The sequence below is a fragment of the Oncorhynchus keta genome, unplaced genomic scaffold, assembly GCF_023373465.1.
Source record: "Oncorhynchus keta strain PuntledgeMale-10-30-2019 unplaced genomic scaffold, Oket_V2 Un_contig_1395_pilon_pilon, whole genome shotgun sequence".
NCBI classification, from domain to species: Eukaryota; Metazoa; Chordata; class Actinopteri; order Salmoniformes; family Salmonidae; genus Oncorhynchus; species Oncorhynchus keta.
In genome coordinates, this window is record NW_026278454.1 from 20,632 (window position 1) to 45,133 (window position 24,502).

The window sequence follows — 24,502 nt, forward strand, 5'->3', positions numbered from 1 at the left end:
GATGTAGCTGACAGTGAATGAATGGCTGATGTAGCTGACAGTGAATGAATGGGCTGATGTAGCTGACAGTGAATGAATGGGCTGATGTAGCTGACAGTGAATGAATGGGCTGATGTAGCTGACAGTGAATGAATGGGCTGATGTAGCTGACAGTGAATGAATGGGCTGATGTAGCTGACAGTGAATGAATGGGCTGATGTAGCTGACAGTGAATGAATGGGCTGATGTAGCTGACAGTGAATGAATGGGCTGATGTAGCTGACAGTGAATGAATGGGCTGATGTAGCTGACAGTGAATGACTGGACTGATGTAGCTGACAGTGAATGAATGGGCTGATGTAGCTGACAGTGAATGAATGGGCTGATGTAGCTGACAGTGAATGAATGGGCTGATGTAGCTGACAGTGAATGAATGGGCTGATGTAGCTGACAGTGAATGAATGGGCTGATGTAGCTGACAGTGAATGAATGGGCTGATGTAGCTGACAGTGAATGAATGGGCTGATGTAGCTGACAGTGAATGAATGGGCTGATGTAGCTGACAGTGAATGAATGGGCTGATGTAGCTGACAGTGAATGAATGGGCTGATGTAGCTGACAGTGAATGAATGGGCTGATGTAGCTGACAGTGAATGAATGGGCTGATGTAGCTGACAGTGAATGAATGGGCTGATGTAACTGACAGTGAAAATAGGCTGATGTAGCTGAAGTGAATGAATGGGCTGATGTAGCTGACAGTGAATGAATGGGCTGATTAGCTGACAGTGAATGAATGGTCTGATGTAGCTGACAGTGAATGAATGGGCTGATGTAGCTGACAGTGAATGAATTGGCTGATGTTCTGACAGTGAATGAATGGGCTGATGTAGCTGACAGTGATGGGCTGATGTAGCTGACAGTGAATGAATGGGCTGATGTAGCTGACAGTGAATGAATGGGCTGATGTAGCTGACAGTGAATGAATGGTCTGATGTACTGACAGTCTCTTATGGTCTTTAGCTGACAGTGAATGAATGGGCTGATTTGACAGTGAATGAATGGGCTGATGTAGCTGACAGTGAATGAATGATCTTGTAGCTGACAGTGAAAAATGCCCCTGATGTAGCTGACAGTGAATGAATGGGCTGATGTAGCTGACAGTGAATGAATGGGCTGATGTAGCTGACAGTGAATGAATGGGCTGATACAGAAGCTGACAGTGAATGAATGGGCTGATGTCAAGCTGAAGTGAATGAATGGGCTGATGTAGCTGACAGTGAATGAATACTGTCTGAATGAATGCATTTGTAAAGCTGACAGTGAATGAATGGTCTGATGTAGCTGACAGTGAATGAATGGGCTGATGTAGCTGACAGTGAATGAATGGGCTGATGTAGCTGACAGTGAATGAATGGGCTGATGAAACAAGCTGACAGTGAATGAATGGGCTGATGTAGCTGACAGTGAATGAATGGGCTGATGTAGCTGACAGTGAATGAATGGGCTGATGTAGCTGACAGTGAATGAATGGGCTGATGTAGCTGACAGTGAATGAATGGGCTGATGTAGCTGACAGTGAATGAATGGGCTGATGTAGCTGACAGTGAATGAATGGGCTGATGTATTTGACAGTGAATGAATGGGCTGATGTAGCTGACAGTGAATGAATGGGCTGATGTAGCTGACAGTGAATGAATGGGCTGATGTAGCTGACAGTGAATGAATGGGCTGATGTAGCTGACAGTGAATGAATGGGCTGATGTAGCTGACAGTAAATGAATGGGCTGATGTAGCTGACAGTGAATGAATGGGCTGATGTAGCTGACAGTGAATGAATGTGAATGAATGGGCTGATGTAGCTGACAGTGAATGAATGGGCTGATGTAGCTGACAGTGAATGAATAAGCTGACTGACAGTGAATTAATGGGCTGATGTAGCTGACAGTGAATGAATGGGCTGATGTAGCTGACAGTGAATGAATGGGCTGATGTAGCTGACAGTGAATGAATGGGCTGATGTAGCTGACAGTGAATGAATGGGCTGATGTAGTGACAGTGAATGAATGGGCTGATGTAGCTGACAGTGAATGAATGGGTTGATGTAGCTGACAGTGAATGAATGGAACTGATGTTAGCTGACAGTGAATGAATGGGCTGATGTAGCTGACAGTGAATGAAGGGCTGATGTAGCTCAGTGAATGAATGCTGATTCCATCTGTGAATGAATGGGCTGATTTAGACAGTGAATAATGGGCCAGACCTCACAGTGAATGAATGGGCTGCCCTCCTGAGAGTGGATCTGGGCTGATGTATCTGACAGTGAATGAATGGGCTGATGTAGCTGACAGTGAATGAATGGGCTCTCCATAAATGGTGCTAAAGACTCTGACTCACCTTGTTAGAGATGTTCTCCAAATCACTAAAGGCTCAGTCATACAGAAGTTGTTTGCAGCCCAGTCACTACATCTTGACCACAAAATAGGAAAGACCTCACCTTGATGCTTTTCAACTTCATCTGGGAAAATCTCCATTATCTCTGGACATCTTCCATCTGAACATTTAGTTGATTTTACTATAAATAATACTAATAATACTTTAAAGATAAATTGGGAAAAACATAGTCAATAGTCATAACAATAGTCTCTGATGCTATTCCATCTGGAACTCATGTTATTTAGAGGTGTAACCAGACCTCACCTTGTTGACCTGCCCTCCTAGAGAGTTCTCCATAGTCTCTGATGCTATTCCATCTGGAACTCTCATGTTATTTAGAGGTGTAACCAGACCTCACCTTCTTGACCTACCTTCACTTAATCCAGTTGACTCTCCAATAGGGAAACTGTTTCTCTCCTTGTTTCCTCAGAACAACAGATCTACCTGCTTTATTTCAAAGGGAGATTGTATCCATTCCTTATGTCACAACTTACTGGAATACATTTGCCAATAATATCTGTTGGGAAAAAGTCTGGTTATTACCATTTAAATACCTTCTGGTAATTTGATTGCTTTTCTGATTTTACAGAGCTTTGCATTATGCTAGGCTATCGATAAACTTACACAAATGCTTGTCTTGCTTTGGCTGTAAAGCATAATTTCAAAATCTGAGATGACAGGGTGATTAACAAAAGGCTAAGCTGTGTTTCAATATATTTCACTTGTGATTTCATGAATATTAATATTTTCAAAGATTTTTTGTCCATTGCGTTATGCTAATTAGTGTAAGTTGATGACAATTCTCCCGGATCCGGGATGGGTAGTTCTATTAACAACCCCACCAATAGGAGGTGTCCACATGGTCTGATAAACACTCCTAACAACCAGACCACTAGGAGGTGTCCACATGGTCTGATAAACATTCCTAACAACCCCACCACTAGGAGGTGTCCACATGGTCTGATAAACACTCCTAACAACCAGACCACTAGGAGGTGTCCACATGGTCTGATAAACACTCCTAACAACCCCACCACTAGGAGGTGTCCACATGGTCTGATAAACACTCCTAACAACCCAACCACTAGGAGGTGTCCACATGGTCTGATAAACACTCCTAACAACCAGACCACTAGGAGGTGTCCACATGGTCTGATAAATACTCCTAACAACCCCACCACTAGGAGGTGTCCACATGGTCTGATAAACATTCCTAACAACCAGACCACTAGGAGGTGTCCACATGGTCTGATAAACACTCCTAACAACCAGACCACTAGGAGGTGTCCACATGGTCTGATAAACACTCCTAACAACCAGACCACTAGGAGGTGTCCACATGGTCTGATAAACACTCCTAACAACCAGACCACTAGGAGGTGTCCACATGGTCTGATAAACACTCCTAACAACCAGACCACTAGGAGGTGTCCACATGGTCTGATAAACACTCCTAACAACCAGACCACTAGGAGGTGTCCACATGGTCTGATAAACACTCCTAACAACCCCACCACTAGGAGGTGTCCACATGGTCTGATAAACACTCCTAACAACCAGACCACTAGGAGGTGTCCACATGGTCTGATAAACACTCCTAACAACCCCACCACTAGGAGGTGTCCACATGGTCTGATAAACACTCCTAACAACCCCACCACTAGGAGGTGTCCACATGGTCTGATAAACATTCCTAACAACCCCACCACTAGGAGGTGTCCACATGGTCTGATAAACACTCCTAACAACCCCACCACTAGGAGGTGTCCACATGGTCTGATAAACACTCCTAACAACCCCACCACTAGGAGGTGTCCACATGGTCTGATAAACACTCCTAACAACCAGACCACTAGGAGGTGTCCACATGGTCTGATAAACACTCCTAACAACCCCACCACTAGGAGGTGTCCACATGGTCTGATAAACACTCCTAACAACCCCACCACTAGGAGGTGTCCACATGGTCTGATAAACACTCCTAACAACCAGACCACTAGGAGGTGTCCACATGGTCTGATAAACACTCCTAACAACCCCACCACTAGGAGGTGTCCACATGGTCTGATAAACATTCCTAACAACCCCACCACTAGGAGGTGTCCACATGGTCTGATAAACACTCCTAACAACCAGACCACTAGGAGGTGTCCACATGGTCTGATAAACACTCCTAACAACCCCACCACTAGGAGGTGTCCACATGGTCTGATAAACACTCCTAACAACCAGACCACTAGGAGGTGTCCACATGGTCTGATAAACACTCCTAACAACCCCACCACTAGGAGGTGACCACATGGTCTGATAAACACTCCTAACAACCAGACCACTAGGAGGTGTCCACATGGTCTGATAAACACTCCTAACAACCCCACCACTAGAAGGTGTCCACATGGTCTGATAAACCCTCCTAACAACCAGACCACTAGGAGGTGTCCACATGGTCTGATAAACACTCCTAACAACCAGACCACTAGGAGGTGTCCACATGGTCTGATAAACACTCCTAACAACCCCACCACTAGGAGGTGTCCACATGGTCTGATAAACACTCCTAACAACCCCACCACTAGGAGGTGTCCACATGGTCTGATAAACACTCCTAACAACCCCACCACTAGGAGGTGTCCACATGGTCTGATAAACACTCCTAACAACCAGACCACTAGGAGGTGTCCACATGGTCTGATAAACACTCCTAACAACCAGACCACTAGGAGGTGTCCACATGGTCTGGTAAACACTCCTAACAACCAGACCACTAGGAGGTGTCCACATGGTCTGTAACTGGTATGGTCAGATAGACTAGTGGTTAGAGTGGTGGGTCAGTAACTGGTATGGTCAGATAGACTAGTGGTTAGAGTGGTGGGTCAGTAACTGGTATGGTCAGATAGACTAGTGGTTAGAGTGGTGGGTCAGTAACTGGTATGGTCAGGTAACCTAGTGGTTAGAGTGGTGGGTCAGTAACTGGTATGGTCAGATAGACTAGTGGTTAGAGTGGTGGGTCAGTAACTGGTATGGTCAGATAGACTAGTGGTTGACTGACCCTGTACAACAACACCTATCATACTACTATGACTGACCCTGTAAAACAACACCTATCATACTACTATGACTGACCCTGTACAACAACACCTATCATACTACTATGACTGACCCTGTAAAACAACACCTATCATACTACTATGACTGACCCTGTAAAACAACACCTATCATACTACTATGACTGACCCTGTACAACAACACCTATCATACTACTATGACTGACCCTGTAAAACAACACCTATCATACTACTATGACTGACCCTGTAAAACAACACCTATCATACTACTATGACTGACCCTGTAAAACAAATCATACCTATGACTGACCCTGTAAAACAACACTACTACTATGACTGACCCTGTACAACAACACCTACCATAAAACTGTAAAACAACACATTTCACTGAACCAATCTGATGTCTGTGACAATCAAACACTTTAAAAGCTAACCAACATAAAGAAAATGACTTCTAGTTAGAGAAGAGGATTCCTGTTAACACGGCCTGCTACAAGCAGGAAACAAGTTATGGACGAACCAGAAATGTGACATGTCTGTTTGACAGTTACCCTGAAAGATGCATGTGTGAACTATCTGGTCATCTCTTTGGCTAACCACATTGGAACATTCTAGTCTTTAAGGACATGAACTGGCAGAACAGGTTTCAGCAAAGAATGGAGTCAATGTTTTCAGGAAGGTGTAACCATGACAACAGGCAGACTAAGTGCAAGGGCAGCCACCTGAACTACTGTCCTACAGAGACAAACAGCCACCTGATCTACTGTCCTACAAAGACAAACAGCATCTACACAAACAGCCACCTGAACTACTGTCCTACAAAGACAAACAGCATCTTCACAAACAGCCACCTGAACTACTGTCCTACAAAGACAAACAGCCACCTGAACTACTGTCCTACAAAGACAAAAGACAAACAGCCACCTGAACTACTGTCCTACAGAGACAAAGAGCATCTACACAAACAGTGAATCTGAGAAAAATGGCTTTAAAGTTTGTTTCCTAGTCCATGCATATTAACCGTGACCACTGATCTGACCTATGACCCCTAAGTACTGATACTACGCTCTGCCTTGGTATGACCTATGACCCCTAAGTACTGATACTACACTCTGCCTTGGTCTGACCTATGACCCCTAAGTACTGATACTACACTCTGCCTTGGTCTGACCTATGACCCCTAAGTACTGATACTACACTCTGCCTTGGTATGACCTATGACCCCTAAGTACTGATACTACACTCTGCTTTGGTCTGACCTATGACCCCTAAGTATTGATCCTACACTCTGCCTTGGTATGACCTATGACCCCTAAGTACTGATACTGCACTCTGCCTTGGTATGACCTATGACCCCTAAGTACTGATACTACACTCTGCCTTGGTATGACCTATGACCCCTAAGTATTGATACTACACTCTGCCTTGGTATTACATTTTACATTTACATTTAAGTCATTTAGCAGACGCTCTTATCCAGAGCGACTTACAAATTGGTGCATTCACCTTATGACATCCAGTGGAACAGCCACTTTACAATAGTGCATCTAAATCTTTTAAGGGGGGGGTGAGAAGGATTACTTTATCCTATCCTAGGTATTCCTTAAAGAGGTGGGGTTTCAGGTGTCTCCGGAAGGTGGTGATTGACTCCGCTGTCCTGGCGTCGTGAGGGAGTTTGTTCCACCATTGGGGGGCCAGAGCAGCGAACAGTTTTGACTGGGCTGAGCGGGAACTGTACTTCCTCAGTGGTAGGGAGGCAAGCAGGCCAGAGGTGGATGAACGCAGTGCCCTTGTTTGGGTGTAGGGCCTGATCAGAGCCTGGAGGTACTGAGGTGCCGTTCCCCTCACAGCTCCGTAGGCAAGCACCATGGTCTTGTAGCGGATGCGAGCTTCAACTGGAAGCCAGTGGAGAGAGCGGAGGAGCGGGGTGACGTGAGAGAACTTGGGAAGGTTGAACACCAGACGGGCTGCGGGCTGTCCTTCTGGATGAGTTGTAGGGGTTTAATGGCACAGGCAGGGAGCCCAGCCAACAGCGAGTTGCAGTAATCCAGACGGGAGATGACAAGTGCCTGGATTAGGACCTGCGCCGCTTCCTGTGTGAGGCAGGGTCGTACTCTGCGGATGTTGTAGAGCATGAACCTACAGGAACGGGCCACCGCCTTGATGTTAGTTGAGAACGACAGGGTGTTGTCCAGGATCACGCCAAGGTTCTTAGCGCTCTGGGAGGAGGACACAATGGAGTTGTCAACCGTGATGGCGAGATCATGGAACGGGCAGTCCTTCCCCGGGAGGAAGAGCAGCTCCGTCTTGCCGAGGTTCAGCTTGAGGTGGTGATCCGTCATCCACACTGATATGTCTGCCAGACATGCAGAGATGCGATTCGCCACCTGGTCATCAGAAGGGGGAAAGGAGAAGATTAATTGTGTGTCGTCTGCATAGCAATGATAGGAGAGACCATGTGAGGTTATGACAGAGCCAAGTGACTTGGTGTATAGCGAGAATAGGAGAGGGCCTAGAACAGAGCCCTGGGGGACACCAGTGGTGAGAGCGCGTGGTGAGGAGACAGATTCTCGCCACGCCACCTGGTAGGAGCGACCTGTCAGGTAGGACGCAATCCAAGCGTGGGCCGCGCCGGAGATGCCCAACTCGGAGATGGTGGAGAGGAGGATCTGATGGTTCACAGTATCGAAGGCAGCCGATAGGTCTAGAAGGATGAGAGCAGAGGAGAGAGAGTTAGCTTTAGCAGTGCGGAGCGCCTCCGTGATACAGAGAAGAGCAGTCTCAGTTGAATGACTAGTCTTGAAACCTGACTGATTTGGATCAAGAATATAGGTCATTCAGAGAGAGATAGCGGGAGAGCTGACCAAGGACGGCACGTTCAAGAGTTTTGGAGAGAAAAGAAAGAAGGGATACTGGTCTGTAGTTGTTGACATCGGAGGGATCGAGTGTAGGTTTTTTCAGAAGGGGTGCAACTCTCGCTCTCTTGAAGACGGAAGGGACGTAGCCAGCGGTCAGGGATGAGTTGATGAGCGAGGTGAGGTAAGGGAGAAGGTCTCCGGAAATGGTCTGGAGAAGAGAGGAGGGGATAGGGTCAAGCGGGCAGGTTGCGAGATTTCATCTGGAGAGAGAGGGGAGAAAGAGGTCAGAGCATAGGGTAGGGCAGTGTGAGCAGAACCAGCGGTGTCGTTTGACTTAGCAAACGAGGATCGGATGTCGTCAACCTTCTTTTCAAAATGGTTGACGAAGTCATCTGCAGAGAGGGAGGAGGGGGGGAGGGGGAGGGGGATTCAGGAGGGAGGAGAAGGTGGCAAAGAGCTTCCTAGGGTTAGAGGCAGATGCTTGGAATTTAGAGTGGTAGAAAGTGGCTTTAGCAGCAGAGACAGAGGAGGAAAATGTAGAGAGGAGGGAGTGAAAGGATGCCAGGTCCGCAGGGAGGCGAGTTTTCCTCCATTTCCGCTCGGCTGCCCGGAGCCAACATTTTTTTTTTTAAAGAAAGACAAAAGTTAAGACTGTAGAGTCTCTCACTGGCTTCTTCAGTCTTCAAGCCACATGTGTCACCAGTCACTGATGCCATGGGGTTTGGGTGTGCCTTTTGCGCCCGGAGCCCATTTCCGCTCGGCTGCCCGGAGCCCTAAGTACTGATACTACACTCTGCTTTGGTCTGACCTATGACCCCTAAGTACTGATACTACACTCTGCCTTGGTCTGACCTTAAACAGCTGTCTGGGTAATGAAACAGCAAAGTGCAGCATCTAGAAATCTAAATGTGTTTATCCAGATTTATTGTTGTTTTTCTGTTTGATGGAAACAGTTTGAGTTCTAACTACATTCCAACTGTATTTAATGGTGTTATGTAGTTGTGTTGTCATGTTGTATTGTAGTAACCCTCAACTGTATTTAATGGTGTTAGGTAGTTGTGTTGTTGTGTTGTGAATATTGTATTATAGTACATTTTCTGGTGATGGAGAGAGACAGAGACAAGACACAGAGACAGCAACAGAATAGGATATGATGGAGAGAGACACAGACAAGACACAGACACAGCAACAGAATAGGATATGATGGAGAGAGACAACAGACAAGACACAGAGACAGCAACAGACGACTCAGAGAAAGTGATGGAGAGAGACAGAAGAATAGAGTTTCAGACAGTTGTAGAATGTATGCCAAGACACATTTTAAGAACTGTAAAGAGAGGATGAGGGAGAGAGACAGGCAGAACCTGATATGTAAATGACAGAGCAAATGAAACTCATTTTGACGACCTGATGATCATTCAGACTGTGTTTCTATTGAGAGATAAAAGGTACAGAGAACAGATTGTTGTGGTATATAGTTGATGATATTGTTATGTGTATTCATATAGTTGAGATATTGTTATGTGTATTCATATAGTTGATGATATTGTTATGTGTATTCACATAGTTGATGATATTGTTGTATTCATATGAGAACAGAATAGTTGATGATATTGTTAGTGTATTCATATAGTTGATGATATTGTTGTGTGTATTCATATAGATGATAGATATTCAGAGATAGTTGATGATATTGATATGTATTCATATAGTTGATGATATTGTTAAGTGTATTCATATAGTTGATGATATTGTTATGTGTATTCATATAGTTGATGATATTGTTATGTGTATTCAGCAACAGTTGATGATATTGTTATGTGTATTCATATAGTTGATGATATTGTTGTGTATTCAGGTAGAAGTTGATGATATTGTTATGTGTATTCATATAGTTGATGATATTGTTATGTGTATTCATATAGTTGATGATATTGTTATGTGTATTCATATAGTTGATGATATTGTTATGTGTATTCATATAGTTGATGATATTGTTGTGTGTATTCATATAGTTGATGATATTGTTATGTGTATTCATATAGTTGATGATATTGTTATATTCATATAGTTGATGATATTGTTATGTGTATTCATATAGTTGATGATATTGTTATGTGTGTTCATATAGTTGATGATATTGTTATATTCATATAGTTGATGATATTGTTATGTGTATTCATATAGTTGATGATATTGTTATGTGTATTCATATAGTTGATGATATTGTTATGTGTATTCATATAGTTGATGATATTGTTATGTGTATTCATATAGTTGATGATATTGTTATGTGTATTCATATAGTTGATGATATTGTTATGTGTATTCATATAGTTGATGATATTGTTATGTGTATTCATATAGTTGATGATATTGTTATGTGTACTCATATAGTTGATGATATTGTTATGTGTATTCATATAGTTGATGATATTGTTATGTGTATTCATATAGTTGATAATATTGTTGTGTGTATTCATATAGTTGATGATATTTTTGGTGGACAGTGTTATAATAGGCCTACTCTCCTTAAATGTTTGATATAAACTAGATGCGTGGGGTGAATTTGTTCTGTGCCCATCTGTGTGCCCCAGGGTGATCACTCATACACTATCTAGAATCTAAAAGGGTTCTTTGGCTGTCCCCATAGGAGAACCCTTTGTAGAACCCTTTTTGGTAACTAGGTACTAGGAACCCTTTTGGGTTCCATGAAGAACCCTTTCCACAGAGGGTTCTGCATAGAAGCCAGGAGAATTCTACCTGGAACCCAAAAGCGTTCTCTTATGGGGACAGACGGAGGACCTGTTTGGAACCCTTTAGTCTAAGAGTGTACTGTATCATAGGTCTATAGACCAGGGTGATCTCCTACTGTACCATAGGTCTATAGACCAGGGTGATCTCCTACTGTATCATAGGTCTATAGACCAGGGTGATCTCCTACTGTATCATAGGTCTATAGACCAGGGTGATCTCCTACTGTATCATAGGTCTATAGACCAGGGTGATCTCCTACTGTATCATAGGGCTATAGACCAGGGTGATCTCCTACTGTACCATAGGTCTATAGACCAGGGTGATCTCCTACTGTATCATAGGTCTATAGACCAGGGTGATCTCCTACTGTACCATAGGTCTATAGACCAGGGTGATCGCCTACTGTACCATAGGTCTATAGACCAGGGTGATCTCCTACTGTATCATAGGTCTATAGACCAGGGTGATCTCCTACTGTATCATAGGTCTATAGACCAGGGTGATCTCCTACTGTATCATAGGTCTATGGACCAGGGTGATCTCCTACTGTATCATAGGTCTATGGACCAGGGTGATCTCATACTGTATCATAGGTCTATAGACCAGGGTGATCTCCTACTGTATCATAGGTCTATAGACCAGGGTGATCTCCTACTGTATCATAGGTCTATGGACCAGGGTGATCTCATACTGTATCATAGGTCTATAGACTTGTCTTCTCAAAACAGACTTAAAAAATAACATGCAACAAACAACCATTTTCTCTTTCTAATCTGCTGTTAACGCCTTTTACTCAGGGAGGTATTTTGTGTGAAAGAGACAAATAAATATTGTGGAAAGACTAACAACAACTTACACTTCCTCAAAACAGGTTGTGTGTCATTAGTGCCATTTAAAACTGTTGGCATACCAAAAACACCAACATAGAAATAGAAAAATTAGAACACCCCTCTTATCTACAACACCATAGAGAACCAAGGGCTCTCTGTGGTCAGGGCGTGACAGCAACATTTTAAAACTGTTGGCTGTGGAGTAAACTAATGAATACAACCCAGGTTGTTGCCTACGACTCGGCATGTTGATACCTGCCTGATGCTGAAACCTGAACGTAGCCTGAGGGGTAAACTATGATACCAGCCAGATATACTGGTTTTCTAAAGTTAGCCAGCTTCAGTTAGCTTCACATTCCAGCTCAGACCTCATCCATCAGAATATACAGAACAGAACAGAAAATATCTCAATGTCTTGACATGTTCTGGTTGTGAATTCAGGCTACAAGGTGAGAATCCTGCCAGGGATTATTATAAAGTGTGTAGAGACATTACATGTGTAATGTTAGTATAGTGAATGGAAGTAAAACACTCCTAACAGTACATACATTAAATGTCTGGTGTAATGTTAGTATAGTGAATGACAGTAAAACACTCCTAACAGTAGATAAATGAAATGTATGGTGTAATGTTAGTATAGTGAAGTAAAACACTCCTAACAGTAGATACATTAAATGTCTGGTGTAATGTTAGTATAGTGAATGACAGTAAAACACTCCTAACAGTACATACATTAAATGTCTGGTGTAATGTTAGTATAGTGAATGACAGTAAAACACTCCTAACAGTAGATAAATTAAATGTATATGTAATGTTAGTATAGTGAATGACAGTAAAACACTCCTAACAGTAGATAAATTAAATGTCTGTGTAATGTTAGTATAGTGAATGACAGTAAAACACTCTAACAGTAGATACATTAAATGTCTGGTGTAATGTTAGTATAGTGAATGACAGTAAAACACTCCTAACAGTAGATAATGAAATGTATGGTGTAATGTTAGTATAGTGATGACTAATGACAGTAAAACACTCCTAACAGTAGATAAATTAAATGTCTGGTGTAATGTTAGTATAGTGAATGACAGTAAAACACTCCTAACAGTCTACTTCTACTGAGACAGGTTGGTGTCAGTTTAATCATACAACATGGAGCTGACTGGACGTGGTCAAGTCAAATTCAATATATCAATATTCAGATATTATAGTTCTGCATTTAACATTTCATATGATAATGTAATTGTATCATAGTTCCACTATAGTGTAGTGATCCTCTACATTTCATATGATAATGTAATTGTATCATAGTTCCTCTATAGTCTAGTGATCCTCTACATTTCATATGTTAATGTAATTGTATCATAGTTCCTCTATAGTCTAGTGATCCTCTACATTTCATGTGATAATGTAATTGTATCATAGTTCCTCTATAGTGTAGTGATCCTCTACATTTCATGTGATAATGTAATTGTATCATAGTTCCTCTATAGTGTAGTGATCCTCTACATTTCATATGATAATGTAATTGTATCATAGTTCCTCTATAGTCTAGTGATCCTCTACATTTCATATGTTAATGTAATTGTATCATAGTTCCTCTATAGTCTAGTGATCCTCTACATTTCATGTGATAATGTAATTGTATCATAGTTCCTCTATAGTCTAGTGATCCTCTACATTTCATATGTTAATGTAATTGTATCATAGTTCCTCTATAGTTTAGTGATGCTCACTATATGAGCCCCGTCACAATTCCGACCAAGTAACCCAATTGATGCCAGTGGCGCGATGTGTAGGTTGTTCACCTTTAACACATGCAACCTGGGTTTGACCTCCCTGCCTGCTGTTTTACATTGGTGTCAGAAGTGGTGTCTGAGACATGTTTTTGTGTGAGCCAGGTAACAATTCCCACCATGTGGGTTAACCCTATTGGTGTTTACCTCCCTGCCAGCTGTTTTCAACTATATTAACATCACAGGCTGCCCGACATTCGTTGAACAAAGAGACACAATAATACGAGTGAAAGGATTTTAGGATAATATCAGTAAGTGATGATTTAGAGTTGTCTTCTGGCTTCAGCCTTCTAGTTGCCTTTATCAACAGGTTGAAATGTAATAAATGACATCACAATGACATGTCCTCAGAGTTGGAAAGATCCTACATCTGTACACATTATTTAACATGGTGACATGGTGCTGCTTGTGAAAGAACATTAAGAGACAGAATACAGGCGGTGGAGTTTGCATAAAGTTTACGTACAACAATATATTGAACTAGGTAGACTGAGCATAGAGCTAAAGGCTATAACCACGGAGAAGAAACTGTTCAGATTGGGGTCTATAACATCCAATCACTTAGGTTTACAGCAGCTGACTGTTGCAACTTCATTGCTAATAACTCAAACTTCCTTTTTCAGATAAAGACATCATCTCTGTACAGATGTAGGATCTGAATTTGATCACCCTGTTGCAGGAAAACTAAAACTTGTAGTGTATTTGATGTTTTAAAAGGCTTCTGAAGTTTGTCATTTCCACTTTCCACTTTAAAATGTTAATTATAATCCACATCATTTTCTGCTCTAGTAAACTGTCTCAAATTAAGATCCTACATCTGTAGCAAAACACCTGTCTTTCATGTGTTCTCCTTTGACCGATTGACATCTTTTATTTACTGTTGTTTAGGCTGGTTGAATGAGTTGCCTATGAAAGCTACTTCATCTGTAAGAAAATACATTATGTGAACAGACCTGAACAGGACTGGTCATCTATGATATGTAGGTTATATACAGAACATTATAGCTGAGTTATAGACCTCGATCTGCATATCAATAACAACCCACTACTATACATTATAACCTAGCCTACTTTACATAATATAACATCTACATATCACTAACAACCCACTACTATACATTATAACCTAGCCTACTTTACATAATATAACATCTACACATCACTAACAACCCACTACTATACATTATAACCTAGTCTACTTTACATAATATAACATCTATATATCACTAACAACCCACTACTATACATTATAAACTAGTCTACTTTACATAATATAACATCTACATACCACTAACAACCCACTACTATACATTATAACCTAGCCTACTTTACATAATATAACATCTACACATCACTAACAACCCACTACTATACATTATAACCTAGCCTACTTTACATAATATAACATATCACTAACAACCCACTACTATACATTATAACCTAGCCTACTTTACATAATATAACATATCACTAACAACCCACTACTATACATTATAACCTAGCCTACTTTACATAATATAACATATCACTAACAACCCACTACTATACATTATAACCTAGTCTACTTTACATAATATAATATATCACTAACAACCCACTACTATACATTATAACCTAGTCTACTTTACATAATATAACATCTACATACCACTAACAACCCACTACTATACATTATAACCTAGCCTACTTTACATAATATAACATCTACACATCACTAACAACCCACTACTATACATTATAACCTAGCCTACTTTACATAATATAACATATAATAATGATAATAATATATGCCATTTCGCAGACGCTTTTATCCAAAGCGACTTACAGTCATGTGTGCATACATTCTACGTATGGGTGGTCCCGGGAATCACTAACAACCCACTACTATACATTATAACCTAGTCTACTTTACATAATATAACATATCACTAACAACCCACTACTATACATTATAACCTAGTCTACTTTACATAATATAACATTGACATATCACTAACAACCCACTACTTACTATACATTATAACCTAGTCTACGTTACATAATATAACATCTACACATCACTAACAACCCACTACTATACATTGTAACCTAGCCTACTTTACATAATATAACATCTACATATCACTAACAACCCACTACTATACATTATAACCTAGTCTACTTTACATAATATAACATATCACTAACAACCCACTACTATACATTATAACCTAGTCTACTTTACATAATATAACATATCACTAACAACCCACTACTATACATTATAACCTAGTCTACTTTACATAATATAACATCTACATATCACTAACAACCCACTACTATACATTATAACCTAGCCTACTTTACATAATATAACATCTACATATCACTAACAACCCACTATTATACATTATAACCTAGTCTACTTTACATAATATAACATCTACATATCACTAACAACCCACTACTATACATTATAACCTAGTCTACTTTACATAATATAACATATCACTAACAACCCACTACTATACATTATAACCTAGTCTACTTTACATAATATAACATCTACATATCACTAACAACCCACTACTATACATTATAACCTAGTCTACTTTACATAATATAACATATCACTAACAACCCACTACTATACATTATAACCTAGTCTACTTTACATAATGTAAAATATCTTACTTGTTGCAAATAAACTTTCTGAATGGATCAATAATTTCCCCTCAGATCAATCATGTCCGTTTTAGCCCTTCTGTCTACATTCTCAGATACGTTTAGAAAAAACAGATTTAAAGACAATAAATAGCCCACCTTTAAATAATAAAATAAGAATTTGTTCTAGGTAAATACAAATACGAACAATTGACATTCAAGATTAAATGTCACACTACATGTTAATGTAAAAATCACCTGACTGTTTAGATATGTCTGTTAGTAAATGTTTTATAAGAGATAATTAATAAATGATAACAATTGAGATTCAAAAATTACTGTGTTTACCACAACCAACATGTTGTTTCTCTGTTTCGGGGTCAGTTCTCTAAAATGATTATCTTTGGGGAGAGAGAGGAGGGGGGCCCTGACACCAAAGCTAAGAGGTGAGTTGACAGTTGTGTTTAGGAATTATTTAGAGTTTCTTTCAAAAATGCTATTTCCAAAAATTTGCACATTAGTTTTTTTAATCAGAAACGGTTATCTTCACTGCTCTCAGATTTTTAATTCATCGTTTTTTTTTGTATCATTTTTTTTATTTATTGCAAAACGCTATATATCCATTTTTTAGCTGGAATGAAATGTTTGTATATTTGACTCTATTATGTGATTGTCTCAGCTTACTATCTCAAGATGAATGCTATCTGTAAATCGCTCTGGATAAGAGCATCTGCTAAATCAGGGGTTCTGATTCCGGGGTCTGGGGAGGTACTGCAGGGGTTCCACGGCACCCTGACTGTACTCGTTCCAATGTTAGACATTTGACATAATTTTCACATGACACGACCACTTTGCCTACTCTTAATTATTACCTAATATAATGGTATGCATATTTTTTAACCAATTCTGATTGTTGTTACACGCATAATTTTAACAATATTACAATATTACCTTTATATCAACACACTCTTCACAACGGTTTAACAACTCTAAATATCTTTGGCATAGTAGTCATCAAGTCCCTTGCCAATAATGTTGCCTACAACGTTGCAACAATGTTCATATTCATTGAACACATATTACACCCTAGATGCCTTCAAATGCCCAATTTATAGCCATGTACAATTTAGGAGTATTTTTAACAACATGATGTTGTGTCCAAAGGGAGAACTTGAAATAACATGATGTAGATAATTAAATAATCAGAAGAACAACGTGTTTATTATTATACACTCTTAGAACAGAAGGTTCCTTCTAGAACCAAAAAGGCTTCTATCACTTCATTAATATATGGAATCACTAAAAGTTATATTTTTTGGTTTCAGCGAAGAAGAACCTCTAGAGTTCTGATCAACGAAAGGTTAATGTTTTGAGGTTTTGACGTGGTGAACCCAGCAGCAGTTTTTTTCCAGCTCACGGGATTCAAACCAGCCACCTTTCAGCCACAGCTCCAACTCCTTAGCCACTGGGCAAAAACCTGTGTTAATCTTCAGAAATAAGCATGAGTTAATCTGCTAAAATGAAGACAAAATGCTATGCAGACATACATGGTATCACTAGTTATACATCATTATTATACATAACTCATTGCCAAAAGCACAAGACATACTGTTGCATGTAGGTCTATATTATTATTTATGGATTGATCATATAGAAATATCAAACATTATTTTAACTACTTCAAAGCAATTACATGTGGAGCAGGAACCACTGACTCACTGCATAATTCTATAGTATTATCAAGACACCTGCTGTTAACTATTAACTACTCAGGACACCTGCTGTTAACTCTTAACTACTTAGGACACCTGCTGTTAACTCTTAACTACTTAGGACACCTGCTGTTAACTCTTAACTACTCAGGACACCTGCTGTTAACTCTTAACTACTTAGGACACCTGCTGTTAACTATTAACTACTCAGGACACCTGCTGTTAACTCTTAACTACTTAGGACACCTGCTGTTAACTCTTAACTACTTAGGACAGCTGCTGTTAACTCTTAACTACTTAGGACAGCTGCTGTTAAGTCTTAACTACTTAGGACACCTGCTGTTAACTCTTAACTACTTAGGACAGCTGCTGTTAACTCTTAACTACTTAGGACAGCTGCTGTTAACTCTTAACTACTTAGGACAGCTGCTGTTAACTCTTAACTACTTAGGACAGCTGCTGTTAACTCTAACTACTTAGGACAGCTGCTGTTAACTCTTAACTACTTAGGACACCTGCTGTTAACTCTTAACTACTTAGGACAGCTGCTGTTAACTCTTAACTACTTAGGACACCTGCTGTTAACTCTTAACTACTCAGGACACCTGCTGTTAACTCTTAACTACTTAGGACACCTGCTGTTAACTCTTAACTACTTAGGACACCTGCTGTTAACTATTTAAGTTTCTTTAGGACAGCTGCTGTTAACTCTTAACTACTTTGGACACCTGCTGTTAACTCTTAACTATCTTAGGACAGCTGCTGTTAACTTTTAACTACTTAGTACACCTGCTGTTTTTAACTACTCAGGACACCTGCTGTTAACTCTTTACTACTTAGGACACCTGCTGTTAACTCTTAACTACTTAGGATTTCACATAAAGACCTGCTGTTAACTCTTAACTACTCAGGACACCTGCATAATTTGTTAACTCTTAACTACTTAGGACACCTGCTGTTAACTAATTTTAACTACTCAATACACCTGCTGTTAACTCTTAACTACTTAGGACACCTGCTGTTAACTCTTAACTACTTTGGACACCTAGCTGTTAACTCTTAACTACTTAGGACAGCTGCTGTTAACTCTTAACTACTTAGGACAGCTGCTGTTATAGTCTTAACTACATAGGACACCTGCTGTTAACTCTTAACTACTTAGGACAGCTGCTGTTAACTCTTAACTACTTAGGACAGCTGCTGTTAACTCTTAACTACTTAGGACAGCTGCTGTTAACTAATTAACTACTTAGGACAGCTGCTGTTAACTATTAACTACTTAGGACAGCTGCTGTTAACTCTTAACTACTTAGGACACCTGCTGTTAACTCTTAACTACTTAGGACAGCTGCTGTTAACTCTTAACTACTTAGGACACCTGCTGTTAACTCTTAACTACTCAGGACACCTGCTGTTAACTCTTAATTTTTACTTAGGACACCTGCTGTTAACTGTTTTAACTACTTGGGACACCTGCTGTTAACTCTTAACTACTTAGGACAGCTGCTGTTAACTCCTTAGCCACTAGGCAAACAGCTGCTGTTAATCTTAACTACTTAGGACACCTGCTGTTAACTCTAACTACTTAAGACAGCTGCTATGTTAACTCATGGTAACTACTTAGGACACATTGTTAACTCTTAACTACTCAGGACACCTGCTGCATTAACTCTTAACTACTTAGGACACCTGCTGTTAACTCTTAACTACTTAGGACACCTTATTTTAACTACTTAACTAATTACAGCTGCTGTTAACAGGAACTACTTAGGACAGCTGCTGTTAATTCTATAACTACTTAAGACACCTGCTGTTAACTCTTAACTACTCAGGACACCTGCTGTTAACTCTTTACTACTTAGGACACCTGCTGTTAACTCTTAACTACTTAGGACACCTGCTGTTAACTCTTAACTACTCAGGACACCTGCTGTTAACTCTTAACTACTTAGGACACCTGCTGTTAACTATTAACTACTCAGGACACCTGCTGTTAACTCTTAACTACTTAGGACACCTGCTGTTAACTCTTAACTACTTAGGACACCTGCTGTTAACTCTTAACTACTTAGGACAGCTGCTGTTAACTCTTAACTACTTAGGACAGCTGCTGTTAAGTCTTAACTACTTAGGACACCTGCTGTTAACTCTTAACTACTTAGGACAGCTGCTGTTAACTCTTAACTACTTAGGACAGCTGCTGTTAACTCTTAACTACTTAGGACAGCTGCTGTTAACTCTTAACTACTTAGGACAGCTGCTGTTAACTCTTAACTACTTAGGACAGCTGCTGTTAACTCTTAACTACTTAGGACACCTGCTGTTAACTCTTAACTACTTAGGACAGCTGCTGTTAACTCTTAACTACTTAGGACACCTGCTGTTAACTCTTAACTACTCAGGACACCTGCTGTTAACTCTTAACTACTTAGGACACCTGCTGTTAACTCTTAACTACTTAGGACACCTGCTGTTAACTCTTAACTACTTAGGACAGCTCACCAGGTGTCCTAAATATCTGCTGACTAGGTGGGACTAGATACTTCATAAATAGCTTTAATTTATACACATTAGCGTCAAATGTCTTTATTCTCAGCACTTATACGACCAATGTTGTACTCCGAGACGCTTTGTGTATATGGAAAAAACCTGAGTTAGTCTGCCAAAATGACGCTTTGTGGATATGGTCCCTGAGCTCAACATATTGTTATAAAAAAACGTAGAATGTTTGTTTAACATAATAATAAAAAATGAATATTACTAATGTAACCCACTGTAAAGACTGGGTTTAGTTGATTGTGTTCCACTGCTCATGTCCGCGTTCTGGAACTGTCCGCGTCCCCGTACAGAACAGTGTTTAACCCCTCTGTGTCCAAGGACCGAACTTTTGAATATTATTTTATTGATTTATTTTTTATTTATTACATTTTTAGTTCACCTATATGTATAATTAAACAGGTTGGCTAGTTGAGAACAAGATCTCATTTACAGCTGCGACCTGGCCAAGATAAAGCAAAGCAGATCTTTGGACGGTGGACGGTAACTAGATGACTTTAATGCTTAAAACCTCTTGAGACTAGGAGTATTTTGATGTTTGGATGAAAAATGTGCCCAAATGAACCTGCCTGTTTCTCAGGCTCAAACGCTAGAATATGCATATAATTGGCATAATAGGATGGAAAACACTCAAAAGTTTCCAAAACTGTCAAAATATTGTCTGTGATTATAACAGAACTGATATTGCAGGCGAAAACCTGAGGAAAATCCTACCAGGACGTGCTGTTATTCTGAAACCTCTCTGTTCCATTGCATGCCTACCCTCCAATTTTAAGGGATATCAACCCGATTCCTTTCCCTATGGCTTCCACATGGTGTGAACAGTCTTTGACAGTTTCAGGCTTTTATTCTGAAAAATGAGCGAGATTGATCACATCGTGTCAGTAGATAGCTGGATGTCCCCAGATTTTTGCACGAGGGTCTGGAGCAAGACCTTTTCTCTCTTTCTCTCCTATTGAAAAGGCTACCGTCTGGTTGAAATATTATCAATTTTATATTGTAAAAACAACCTGAGAATTGATTATAAAAAAACGTTTGACATGTTTCTACAAATTTTACGGATACTATTTGGAATGTTTGTCTGCCCATCGTGACCTGCACGAGCCTGTGGATTACTAAACAAAACGTGCCAACGAAATGGTTTTTGGATATAAAAATAATATTTTATTGTGTAACTGGGAGTCTCGTGAGTGTAAACATATGAAGAGCATCAAGTTAAGCGATTAATTTGATTGCTTTTCTGACTTTCGTGACCAATCTACTTTGCTGCTAGCTGTTTGTAATGTTTTGTCTGCTGAAAGAGATATCCTCACATAAATGTTTGGTTTGCTTTCGCTGTAAAGCTTTTTTGAAATCTGATACACCAGGTGGACTAACTACAAGCTGAACTGTGTTTTGGTATATTGCACTTGTGATTTCTTGAACATGAAATATTTTTAATTTGGAATTCAGCGGATGTGTCACGTTCTGACCTTAGTTCCTTTGTTAACCGCCTTTGTTTTGTCTTTGTTTTATTATGGGTTGGGCAGTCTGTGTTTGTTTTTCTATGTTGGTTTTTGAGTTTGGCCTGGTATGGTTCTCAATCAGAGGCAGGTGTCTTTTAGGTGTCTTATGCTGCCATCTATTGGAATTATGCAGCAACTGCAGGAATACTGAATAATGTGCAATTCCTTACTAAAATAGTAATTACTCAGAAATGCAAAATATATAATTTTCTAGTTCATTTTACCACATACTATCATAAAATAACCATTTATAGCATAAGAAACAATGAAACTGACTTCAACCAAAAACATCATACATTTAGTTAATTATATATCAAAATATATTAAGATAGGTTACATTATCTGCCTAACTAACAGCCATGTAGACAAAGACTATTTGACTACTAAAGACTACTACTAAAGACTATTTTCTCAAAGATTACTGTAACGGCAATCAAGAGAAGAAGGACCAAGGTGTCCACGTGTTCATAATTAATTTATTAGCAACTGAACACTAAATACGAAAATGACAAAAAGAATAACCGAAACCACACCCGGCCAAACACAGAAATCCCAAATATAGAAAATTAACATAGAATGCCCACCCTAGTCACACCCTGGCCTAACAAAAGTAGAGTATAAAAACCTCTATGGTGTGACAATGACGTTACAAGTTTATCATCTTTCAAAGCAGAATTACTTTCCCATTGTTCCTCAACGTGTCACACTCTGGCCATAGAGAGGGTTTTATTCTCTATTTTGGGTATGCCAGGGTGTGACTAGGGTGGGTATTGTAGTTTCTTTATTTCTATGTTTTCTGTTTCTATGTTTTGGCCGGGTATGGTTCTCAATCAGGGACAGATGTCTATCATTGTTTGAGAAATCATCAGGCTTTTTTCCCACCTGATTTTTGTGGATAGGTGTTTTCTTGTTCTTGCAGAACTGTTTCGGTTTTCCCTCTTGTTTATTTTGTTAGAGTGTTTTTTAGTGTTTTTTGATCTAATAAAGACATGAACACTTACCACGCTGTGCTTTGGTCCGATCCTCATTGCGACAAGAGCCCTTACACAACTGTCGTGTGTGATATACCATTTTCTAGGTCTGAGTCTGTAGTAAAAAAACTATTTCAAATTTTGCTACATCAGGCCCGAATCGAGCCGGTCGGTCACATTTGACTGTATCAAACCTAGCAGTACTACTGATTTCTATGAGAGAGACAGATATATATTATTACTGTGTAAGACGTAGCAGTACTACTTATTTCTATGAGTGAGGCAGATATATAGCGATTAGGAAAGAAACAGCACTATTTGTCACTCTGAAATGAAATAATCAAGTGAAACATTTTAAGCAAATACATGTCTGTTTTTGAACAATCACATTCCATGCTTAGCTTGTGAAAAAACACACCAATCTCTGTCATAATTTCTTGAAACAATAAAAGCAAATTCTACAAACATTTCTGAAAATGGATATATAGCATTTTGGAGTTAAACTCTTCTTATATTTTCTCATCTGAGCTCAGAGTAGATGAGAGATGTAATGTTTGTCTCTGTTGTGTTGAAGCCCAATCCAGCAGGAGAGACCAGCCTCCCCTGTTCCCAGCTGTGTGTCCATGAAGCGTAACCGGTCTATTCGTCTACCTATACTGTTTAGAGAGGGAGACTTATCTACTGACCAAAGGTAAGAAGAACTCATGGGTCATGGTCAGTGAGTTAACCAACACTGTCTCTAGTCATTTCTCCTCCCATTTTCCCATTTATTTTTGTTGTTTTCATAATCCATAGGCTAATCCTTTTTTTTTTTTACAATTTCATAGTCCTAAAACAATATTAAACAAACACAACATTCCTTCTGTGTTGAGACACTGAAGTTTATTGTTCAATTTGCTTTTTTCTTTCCGGTCAGGGACAGTATGAGTGTAGCCAGATCCTTTTCACTCTCTATCCTTGTTTCATTTTGTGTTTCACCGGATTCATCATCATCTTCGAGACGAGGGACAGACGAACGACCTGCTAGCTAGCCAAATTAGTCGGTACAGCTCGGTAATCTAGCTAGCCACTCTACCAGCAGCATCCTAGTTATCCTAGTTAGTCGGTACAGCTCGGTAAGCTAGCTAGCTACTCTACCAGCAGCATCCTAGTTATCCTAGTTAGTCGGTACAGCTCGGTAAGCTAGCTAGCCACTCTACCAGCAGCATCCTAGTTATCCTAGTTAGTCGGTACAGCTCGGTAAGCTAGCTAGCTACTCTACCAGCAGCATCCTAGTTATCCTAGTTATCACCGAATGCCTGCATTTCTTGTGTACTGATAGAGTTCCCCAGTTGTTTCTTCAACCTGTTCAATCGGTGGAAGGCTTCTCCCTCATTGACGAATGCTGGCCCATTATCCTC

At 39.9% G+C, this 24,502-nt stretch overlaps 2 protein-coding genes and 2 long non-coding RNA genes across 51 annotated transcripts in view; 2 read left to right on the forward strand and 2 right to left on the reverse strand.

The window, feature by feature from the left end:
* Positions 1-2,537: 2,537 nt before the first annotated feature.
* On the forward strand, positions 2,538-5,738 carry LOC127918294 (mucin-2-like). Its single transcript, XM_052501579.1, has 2 exons — positions 2,538-4,175; positions 4,416-5,738. Exons 1-2 carry the CDS (start codon positions 3,229-3,231, stop codon positions 4,705-4,707), a joined length of 1,239 nt encoding a protein of 412 aa, XP_052357539.1. The 5' UTR covers positions 2,538-3,228; the 3' UTR covers positions 4,708-5,738.
* Positions 5,739-9,732: 3,994 nt separating this feature from the next.
* The window catches only part of LOC127918296 (NLR family CARD domain-containing protein 3-like), a 115,525-nt gene continuing 100,755 nt past the window's right edge, over positions 9,733-24,502 (forward strand). The window contains exons 1-3 of one of the 8 annotated variants that reach the window (XM_052501584.1): positions 10,270-11,325; positions 11,398-11,469; positions 11,506-12,371. Coding sequence is in view for 2 of the 8 variants with exons in the window: in XM_052501589.1 (XP_052357549.1) it covers positions 16,752-16,804 (53 nt within the window). In the remaining 6 variants the exon portion in view is untranslated. Of the gene's footprint in view, positions 9,784-10,263; positions 12,372-13,777; positions 14,696-16,742; positions 16,805-24,502 lie in introns of those variants that run through there. The other 7 variants (XM_052501589.1, XM_052501582.1, XM_052501585.1 and 4 more) reach the window with 7 other exon arrangements.
* LOC127918297 (uncharacterized) lies at positions 14,704-16,736 on the reverse strand. Of its 2 annotated transcripts, none has more exons than XR_008099690.1 (3): positions 16,234-16,736; positions 16,112-16,175; positions 14,704-15,867 (listed from the first exon to the last, which is right to left on the reverse strand). It is a non-coding gene; the product is annotated as an uncharacterized LOC127918297 (long non-coding RNA). The 2 variants fall into 2 exon arrangements; XR_008099689.1 differs by having other exon boundaries at positions 14,704-15,925.
* LOC127918298 (uncharacterized) lies at positions 16,814-23,670 on the reverse strand. Of its 40 annotated transcripts, none has more exons than XR_008099729.1 (7): positions 20,208-23,670; positions 19,878-20,177; positions 19,389-19,448; positions 18,586-18,735; positions 18,407-18,496; positions 18,287-18,376; positions 16,814-18,196 (listed from the first exon to the last, which is right to left on the reverse strand). It is a non-coding gene; the product is annotated as an uncharacterized LOC127918298 (long non-coding RNA). The 40 variants fall into 40 exon arrangements; XR_008099725.1 differs by having other exon boundaries at positions 16,814-18,226; XR_008099711.1 differs by adding an exon at positions 19,208-19,267 and having other exon boundaries at positions 16,814-18,376; positions 18,676-18,735.